Source organism: Scleropages formosus, chromosome 22, assembly GCF_900964775.1.
Source record: "Scleropages formosus chromosome 22, fSclFor1.1, whole genome shotgun sequence".
In the NCBI taxonomy this organism is placed as follows: domain Eukaryota; kingdom Metazoa; phylum Chordata; class Actinopteri; order Osteoglossiformes; family Osteoglossidae; genus Scleropages; species Scleropages formosus.
The window spans coordinates 11,057,425-11,067,462 of NC_041827.1; the positions used below are offsets into that span (position 1 = coordinate 11,057,425).

The 10,038-nt window shown below is 42.2% G+C and overlaps 1 protein-coding gene across 1 annotated transcript; it reads right to left on the reverse strand.

The window, feature by feature from the left end:
• Positions 1 to 3,936: 3,936 nt before the first annotated feature.
• Positions 3,937 to 10,038, reverse strand: tgm5l (transglutaminase 5, like). The gene is made up of 14 exons (XM_018725424.2): positions 10,032 to 10,038; positions 8,601 to 8,780; positions 8,261 to 8,494; positions 8,035 to 8,153; positions 7,785 to 7,913; positions 7,264 to 7,441; positions 6,950 to 7,085; positions 6,757 to 6,860; positions 6,120 to 6,389; positions 5,893 to 5,916; positions 5,567 to 5,776; positions 4,945 to 5,105; positions 4,586 to 4,722; positions 3,937 to 4,090 (listed from the first exon to the last, which is right to left on the reverse strand). Exons 1-14 carry the CDS (start codon positions 10,036 to 10,038, stop codon positions 3,937 to 3,939), a joined length of 2,043 nt encoding a protein of 680 aa, XP_018580940.1.

Below are 10,038 nucleotides of genomic sequence, written 5' to 3' on the forward strand. Positions count from 1 at the left end.
GGAACTGGGCAGGGAATAAATCAAGGCATCGTATCATGTTTTGTTTTTTCCTTATGGAAAAATAAATCTGTTCTCTTAGTGGCTTTCCAGTTTTAGCTGAAAAGAAAGGAAACATTTAACAATTTGCGATTCAGTTCTCCAGAGCACTAAAGTAGCATTATTACCCATGATTCCAAGCTCATATGAAACCCACAATTCAAGCTAATTATTTGCTATTTATCTTTTCCCAAAAACATCAGAGGATATCACGCGGTGTAATTACTCAGGTGATGAAGCCCTGACTCTAAGTATATTGTTTTTAAGAAACCTACACAGCTTGTGTACCCACCCTCCCCACATCTCCAGATCGTCGTTTTATTCCCAGAGTCATGCTGAGCTTGATTGAGCTGTGTCTCACAGGCCTGCCAAGCTGCCTTGAGAAAACTATTATGGAGTAAAGATCAGCCAGTCCCTGTGCGCTCTATCACTGCCCGCTGTGCCTCAGTCTCTCATGGTCGTATTCACCCTCCTGAATCCCATTTAACACTTGTGCTTACAATTTCAAATTTAACTATTTTTGCTGCCAGCAGCTAGAAGACGTACCATATGGAGTTTGCAAATTATATTTGCCTGTTAACAAAACTGTAGCATGAAATGATTTTCTTGTTAATCGATGTATTTGCTCACACATATTTGCTCACATCTTGATTTTTAAATTGATTAGTGCCAAAAGAGAATAGGAGGACTAAGTAGCAGAGACACACAGATGACTGGTACCCCGAGAGACTGTGGATACGTTCACATGCATACCGCAGTACAATGGCAAAAGGATGCAATCGTTCACAGGCGCGATCAAGCAGCAGTTCCCAAAGGGCATCCAAACATTCCAGAAATCTTCTGACGTTCCATGCAAATTATATTTTCATAATTATTTTTCCTCTAGTTCCAGAAAGTTAGACACTTGGGTCCACCACATACCTACAGGGCCAACTTCTGGTGAGGGGTGTAACAATAAAACATACATTTCCTTGACAAGTAAGTAAGAGTAATCAGCCAACATTACATAACTTCATCCAAACTGAATTAAAGTTGTGGTTTAATAAGAATACAGAGAGGGACTGACCAGACTTCTTAAATATTTTTTTGACACATTGAAGCATTTCAATTGTTTTCTATTTCATCGTCCCCTTGTCCTTGCAGGGTTATGGTGATCCAGAGCTTACGCTGGAAGCAGAGGGCTCGAGGCAGGGTACACCTTGGATGGAATGCAAGTCCTTTGCAGTGCAAACACACACACACACACACACACACACACACACACACACACACACACACAGACACTCCATGGGCAGGAGTACATTTTAAAGAATTTCTTCATTTTCATAATAAAATATAGTTAACTAATGCTACATTGTCTATTTACTTAAACTACAGTTATATGTTTTTGCCCCAAGCCAATCCTCTGCTCTTTACAATATTATAATACAGCTTTTTCCCGGAATATGAACAATGAAGTTCATTTTGTATTTTCTATGTACAGACATCAATTTATTGTTACTTCTAACCTTTTTTTTGCATTTTTCACTGTTGTGCAAAACTCTGCAAGTAGCATAGTGGTTAGATCTGCGATCTTTGGGCTGGTTAGAGATTCTAATCCCACCAACTGCGGTAGTGTCCTTAAGCAAGGTACTTACCCTAAACTGCATCAGTAAAAACTGTACAAATTAGTCAATCGTGTTAAGAGGCATGGGGGGTGCGGTGGTGCAGTAGGTTGGACCACGGTCCTGCTGTCCGGTGGGTCTGGGGTTCGAGTCCCGCTTGGGGTGCCTTGCGACGGACTGGCGTCCCGTCCTGGGTGTGTCCCCTCCCCCTCCGGCCTTACGCCCGTGTTGCTGGGTAGGCTCCGGTTCCCCGTGACCCCATATGGGACAAGTGGTTCAGAAAGTGTGTGTGTGTGTGTGTGTGTGTGTGTTAAGAGGCTAAACAGTGTAAGTGGCTCTGGAGAAAAGCATCAGCTGAATGAACAAATGAATAAATGTAAATTTAATGTAACTCAAAACTACTCAAAAAAAAATGGAAATAAGCTGTGAACATGATGATAATAAAACAGGCATCTCTGTTCATCACATATTTCCTAATCTACAGTGAAAACCGGACAACTATATGGACTTTCTTTCATTTATTCTCCAAGGCTGACAGTGTCAACCTCAAATGGATGCCGCAAAGGCATAATAATACAGGTGCCTTCTTAGTAACACAGCACTTTGTTTATACACTCCTTGTGCTTCTGTACATTCACTGCTAAGCAGCCCAGAAGGTTCTTACACAATGTGCATTTTATGAAATTCCAACCCAACAGTGCATCGCTATTCGGCAAGAGCCCCTGGGGAATACCGCCAGTCGTTGATCAGTGTGCTTTGGCAGGTTATTTAGCTTAAACTATTCCCCAGGGGCTAAGTACAGCTTGCAAATATTCAAGCAAGGTGTAAGAGGTAACAGAATGGTGTTTAAAAATGGTACAATACTGCCATCCAGCACAGAGAGTGATGAATGGCTGCACACACCTAAAGGCTGTGGATCTGGACCTGGTGTCCATAGACCCCCAGGGTTTGAGTGAAGCTCATTAGGTGAATACCTGTGTTTTTCAGGTGAAAGAAGTACATGGATTGTATAATGAAACTGCTGTATGTTACCATTAAAAAGGGGTAAACAAAGGCTCATACTGAGACCCAAGGGGAAATCCGTCAAAAAAGGGTTCATTAGCACTGATTTAAAGAATCCACCACACTCTGTCTTCTCCAGTCAACCGCCGATGGACGACCGCCACCTCACTACCTCAGTGACGTTGTACCCCATATTTGCAGGATCAGCGTGTGCCACCATCTGTCAGAATAAAGGATATATAAATATATAAATTCAGTGAGAATGAACACTTGAATTTTCTGGGTAGTGAAGGTTGTGGAGGTGCAACCTGCTCAAGACCTCTGTGATACTGTAGTAGATGAGATTTGTTTTTTTTCCGCCCATCCATTCAAAATGAAAAAATAAGGTCCCTCTTTCAAAGAGATAGCGTCACTATTCCTTATATATCATCTAATCTAGTGTATGTCACCTTGGTGAATGAGGTGTGTGGGCTGATAACACTACATAGTATCCGTTGGAAGTCGCTTTGGAGAAAAGCGTCTTCTAAATAAATAAATATAAATAAATGTAAATGTAATTGGAATGGTTTTTAAAGAAAACATGATGCACTGATTTTTTTGAATACTTGCTCTGAAACTTTTAAACTTGTTTCATATCCCCAGTCATTCTGAACTTCCATAGATTCATTAATGTTCATGCTTGATGACTTCTCTTAATCATTTAAAGACGTGCTGCTTGGTTTCTATGATATTGATAAAAACATTAAAAAAAAAAACACTATTTCATTATTCTTCTTATTTTACTTGTGAATTTTCATATTCATAAAAACAAATTTACTGCCTCTCTGTTGTGTTTTATGGCGATATCAAGCAGTATGTCAATATTGTCTTGGCTTCCAGTAACTGAAAAGCTTTAAACACCATTGAACTGTCTATATATTTCAAGCTCTTTGTGTAGCCCGTGTTTTTCTTCCTGTGGTGTTTGTTCTGTCTTGTTCGATTTGTGTTGCTAATAATGTAATTAAAGTAGAGTTCAGTTGTCCAATTTGCTCACTAGAGGAGAAATTGCAGGAAAGGAAACCATACAGCGAGTTTCATTTATTTGATTTAGTCCACATGCATAACAATACGTATGTACTGTATATTACATTACAGGTGGAAATAAAACACAATACATACAAAATATAATTATACATTCTGTGAAAAAGTACATTTTATAGCTGAAAATATGAAATGATAACTATACAGCAAGTATACGTTTATTCATTCACTGCAGTGGGTTTGACTCCAGATGGTGATCGGTCACATGCAGCAGTCATGTGGCCCTGACCAGGACACTTTTGAAGCCTCTCAGCACCAGGGGACTGTCTTTGAATTCAAGGCTTGCCTGCAGCACCTTAGTGCCAGGCATCTGGGGGATGAAATTGACAGCCTGCTCCCTTTTCTCTCCTGGCTGCAACTGGTACACCCTGAGAGAAAAAAAAAAAAAAAGGGGTCATATGGCTGAGGCAACAATTCTCCCAAGTCCTGGGGCAATACAATCATCCAAAAAAAAAACATAGTTTGTCCAGTCCTGATGAACAAAACGTGTCATATTTGTGTCATTTTGGCCAAGTACATTGCACAGCTCTGGGAAACGGCATAAACAGAGTGAATAAAAAGTCACCGAAAACTATTCTTTTCTCCTTGTCAACTTACTGATCACATACAGTATAATCTCGTGATTTTTTTTATATAGTGACAAATCCTCAGATGTAAGAAAAAAATAAAAATAATAGTTTACTTGTGATGTGCCAGTGTATTTCTATTGTATTAATTCAACACACATGAATAAACTGCGAAAACAGCTGTATAGTGGGCTGCCACCCAGCTCACATTCTTCCCCCATGTGGCTGAGGTCTACTGCAAATTAAAGAAATTTAAGAAAAAAAACACACACATTACTACACTTATATAGCTCTTACTTGGATTGCACTTTTCCCTGGATTAATCCAGAGCCGCAAACTGTCAACACACCGTCTATGGGCACCCAGAATGGGTTGTGAAAGACCAGAATGGCACTGTGTGCTTTGTTTACCACAATGTTACTTTCATCTTCAACCTGGAGGAGAAATTTACACCGTTAAAATAAGAAATCATTAATCAAATCCAACAGAAATGAAATGCAAAGGAACACAATGTAAAATGGTGTTATTTGTATGTTCAACTAGATTAAAGTGTGTTAAAGCAATTGGACGTAAGCAAGGACTTTAATTAAATATGTATTCAATACTACAGTGTAAGTAAACAGAATTCAATGAAGCTAAATTAGTAGAGGGGTGACCTGAATGGAGATCCATGGCATAGTGATGTTGAACTCCTCAGAGGCCAACTTCCTCTCCAGAGTGACCTCATCTTTTATAACCACAGCCAGATTCACCAGGCCATCGTCTCTGAGTACCTGCTCATACTGGGAAGGGTCAATCCAGTGCTCTATGGTAAGAGCTGTTGTGGAAGAGCAAGACATACAGGTTACGCTTCTTAGGTGCTCTAATGGGAGAAACGCATCTCTGTGCACGTCAAAATTATTTTCACTAAAAAGTTCAGTAAATTGAGGTTTCAAAAAATATTACAGAAAATCCTTTGGTGTAAATATATGTAACAGCAGTACAGAAAAACACAATTATGGATGCAAAATTAAACTGCTTCATGAGCTTTATAGAGCTTATTATAAGAATTTCAGCTGCTTTTTGTTCTGCTATGTTTCGACAAATTAACATTTTTTAAAATTTTAAATAAATCAGCAGCAGTATTAATTGCACACAAATATGTTTTTTTTGGGGGGGGGTGGGTGACAAAATCTACTGTTTAAATTCATTGCCTCTGAGGCCCTATCAGTGTTTTAGAAACAATGCCATGGTATTGAAAGTCAACATCTTAACATCAAATAAAAGTAGCACATTTACCTTCATAAGGGCCAAGCTTAATCATGTTAGATGCTTCCCAGAAAGTTTCCAGCAGGTTGTGGCTGTACTCCTTCATCTGTGCATTGATGTGCTCTTTCAGGCGCCTTGAAGTGCCGCAATTGTTAACCACGGTGACTGAGAAGGAGATGCTTTGTCCAGCCACCGGCACTTTATCCAGTTGTAAGGAAACACTCATGCTTCGTGCCTCTTCTTTTGAATGCAAACATATTTCAGGGTAAATATTCATGTTTCATTCTTGCATCCTCAGAGCCCTTAATGAATGTAATTCAGAAGAATAAACCTAAATACAGATTAAAAAAACTTACTTGTTGAATTCTTGAATCTGCCAGCTGTATTGGAGACAAAACAAAAAAAATCCACATATTACTGGTTGTACGTAACAAATATACCACTATGGGTTACTCATGCAAAAATCTCAGATATAAAGTAGAGAGCTCTTGAATAAATACATTTTAATATAAGAAAAATTTCACATTGTTCAGTAAAGGTTTATTCTATGCATGACATTGAACAAATATGATTTCAGTCTTACCGTGCAAAGAAGAATTTCTCCTTGGTGTTTTATGAGGATTTTTGTAGTAAGCAGTCAAATCTTGCGCCAGATATGAATTCACTCCTTTGGTACAGACCAGTGAACCCACTCTGTTAGCGTCCAAACTCTGGTGAACCACCTGATTGTTCTTCACAATGGCAGTGTACACGCTGGCGTTGACCTCCGCATACACAAATGGGACGTCATAGAACAAATCTACACGCTTCTCTCTGATGGCTTTCACAGGACATGGACCACAGCAAAATATACCTGAGTGATAGAAAAAAAATGAACTATGAACATATCCATTAGGTTGGATTTTGAAGAGAAGAAATTAGGTACTGCCCACCTCAAGGCTGCGGTTACTCGGAATACTTGTCCACCAAGATTAAGATGTTAAATTAAACAAGTATTTTATTTTGTAAGTGAAACTGAAAAATGCAGATGACTAGAAAGTTGCTATATGACTAAAAGAGGTTTTGCAGCGATGCTTGTCATGTATTGGCTTTTTTTGAGAGACAATAAAAGGTAAGACAATAAAGGACACACTAATCAAGGAGGATTTGTTGAAACATCTATAATTACGAAAAAAAGAAAACTGCATATAAATATTTTAAGCTGATACTTAGACTCTGACCTCCACTTTTCTCCTGAGGGGTCGGGTCCAGCACCTGCCACCCGCTGAATTCGGAGCCTATGTCAGGACGACTCATCCAGCATTCGAGCCACACGTGGTAATTCCTGACACAAAATCAGAAAACATCTCACATAAATAAAAACACACATCACATATGGGCTCTTTCACCGAGTGGACTTAAAGCTATTTTTACCATATGCTCTCTTTACTGAGCTGAAGTTTCTCCCCTGTCTCGCTGTAGAACTCCTCAATGATGAGGTTGGCGTTCGTGTCATGGGCAGAGTTGAAGTTGGTGACGACTCGTGATGGAATGCCTAGGGCTCGCATGACTAAAAATGTCAACAGTAAATGAAAAGAGCGGCATTGTGAGCTTTCCGTTGCTGCTTCACCAACCCATGCCCATCTTCAAATAGAAAAAAAAAAAAATGGTAAAAATAGACGTCTTTCTGTAAAACCTGTACAAACGTGTTACCCGCTGCCCCTGAGTTGTGCCGATTCTAGACGCACCTGTGCACATGACGGCCGCAAACACCCAGCACTGGCCGTAGAGCACCGGTCTGCACTGGGATCTCTCCCAGCACTTCAGGATGTCCGCACTTCCGGTCCACTGGGACGGGGAAACTCCTCTGCTGAAGTCTCCTGACCAGTTTCCCTTCAGCACACCCCTATCATCTTCACAGTTGATCTGATGTTGCAGAGAAAGGTATGAAATACGTTTGAAAAGCCAAATTTTGCAAATTGAATTAATGCACAACTAATAAACTTGATACTATATACAGGTTGGAAACAAGCTGTCTTCCCAGCTCTTCTGCAGGAATTCCCAGAGATGTAGGACACTCGTGGATTGCTTTGCTTTCACTCACTTTCACTCACTTCACCGACCGTTCAGTTCGCCCCATATAAGCATTTCCCAGGAAAACTTGAATTTTGACTAATATGGCATGTTTTTTTATCATTGATATGCTGTGTGTTGATAGTTTATTTGCCACATGCTTTGTGTCACGTGGGAAGCCTGGCTTGCAGCTCACCATTGCGCACACTACCCGGCTGAGGTACACCGCATTCGAGCGACACAGGTTGTCTTTTTGGCTGTTTTTGCTGTGCTGTGGACTCATATCAAGGATTTTCAGGCACGTCTCCAGGATCCCTTCTTCATACTACATGCGGGAGCAGAAATGCAAACAGTTTTGATATCTACAATTAAGGACCTAACCCAATGGATAACACAGTCTATCTGAAGCAATGTCATTTTTGTAAGGACTGACAATTTCTCTTTACCTGACCAAATTCCCAGGTCCTCGGGAGCAGGTTATCAGGTGTGCCCATGAACAAAATGCCAGAGTCATTCTTCACGTATTCCTCCCTCTGGTCTGCGTGGGAGAGGTGCACCTCATCAGCTAGAGAGAATGAAATAAACACATGTACTTACAAAGAGCACCAAGGTCGCCAGGCTCAAAATCAACAGCTAAAAACAGAGGTGAGCGTAAGTGTCAAAACCACGTACTGCTACACCAGGGGTTGAAAAGCAGGATAAGATTTCCAAGAGCGTAGCTGTGCTGCTGGGCCTGGGACTTGATATGGAGCTGGAGGTTATAGAGGCCAAGGGGGGCATTTGGTGGAGTGAAGATTAGGACTCGAAGAGACTGGGACCAGCTGTTCTCTGAAAGTATCTGACCTCCCCACTTAAAGGCAGACACATGCCTGGAGAAAGTCAAGGGGAATTGAACATAAAGTTCACCTGAATGGGAAGAAGGGTGGAGAAAAGTCAGTTTGGATGACTGCCGATGCTGTGTAGTTAAAAACATTCTGAAAACACATCTACAGAAAGCCAATTGTGAAAATACCCAGCTGGGCACTGAAGACCAGGCTGTCCATCAATGGGCTGAATGGCTCATCTTTGAAAAATAAGGTGATCTTGAAAGGCCTCCCTCTCCGCACAACCAGGTGTTTGGAGCTCAGCCCTTCGGATTCATGGTCCTTCTGGTTCTCCGATAGCTGCCAGCTGACACATTTAAGTTTCAAATCTGTATTAACAGAAAGAGAATTCAAAAATGCTACAATGGTGTAGTTAGAGGATACAGATGCCAAAAAAAATCACACACACACACACACATTTTCAGAACCGCTTGTCCCATACAGGGTCACGGGGAACCGGAGCCTAACCCGGCAACACAGGGCATAAGGCTGGAGGGGGAGGGGACACACCCAGGACGGGACGCCAGTCCGTCGCAAGGCACCCCAAGCGGGACTCGAACCCCAGACCCACCGGAGAGCAGGACTGTGGCTCAACCCACTGCGCCACCGCACCCCCTTCAAAAAAAATCAATGTACCAATAACAGAACATGTCAATACACACACACATTTTCAGAACTGCTTGTCCCATACAGGGTCACGGGAGCCTACCCAGCAACACAGGGCGTAAGGCCAAAGGGGGAGGGGACGCCAGTCCGTCATAAGGCACCCCAAGCGGGACTCGAACCCCAGACCCACCGGAGAGCAGGACTGTGGTCCAACCCACTGCATCACCACACCCCTCTCTACATGGCAATATACACACACACACACACACACACACACACACACTTTCAGAACCGCTTGTCCCGTACGGGGTCACAGGGAACCGGAGCCTACCCAGCAACACAGGGCGTAAGGCCAGAGGGGGAAGGGAACACACCCAGGACAGGACGCCAGTCTGTCACAAGGCACCCCAAGCAGGACTTGAACCCCAGACCCACCGGAGAGCAGGACTGTGGTCCAACCCACTGCATCACCGCACCCCTCTCTACATGGCAATATATATACACACACACACACACACACACACACACACACACACACACACACACACACACACACACACACACACACACACACACACACACACACACACACACACACATTTTCAGAACCGCTTGTCCCGTACGGGGTCCCGGAGCCTACAGGGCATAAGGCCAGAGGGGGAAGGGAACACACCCAGGACGGGACGCCAGTCTGTCACAAGGCACCCCAAGCGGGACTTGAACCCCAGACCCACCGGAGAGCAGGACTGCGGTCCAACCCACTGCACCACCGCACCACCGCACCCCTCTCTACATGGCAATATATTTTTTGATAATATATTGATATAATCAAAGAGTCACTTCTGAGAGGGGATGATGAAAAAGTGAGTTAAGATAAGCAATCTGAGACTAAGTTTTCAAATGAGAAAGGTTATGGAAAGCATTTCAGGATAGCAGTTACAGAAAATAAATGTTTCCGCTAAAAAAATACTCACCCTTCAT

Coding starts and splice junctions, on each gene's coding strand:
- tgm5l (XM_018725424.2), bottom strand. Junction 6,390..6,756: donor CCCTCAGGAGAAAAGTGGAG/GTCAGAGTCTAA, acceptor TCTATCACTCAG/GTATATTTTGCTGTGGTCCA. Junction 5,777..5,892: donor CAGATTCAAGAATTCAACAA/GTAAGTTTTTTT, acceptor TGCATTCAAAAG/AAGAGGCACGAAGCATGAGT.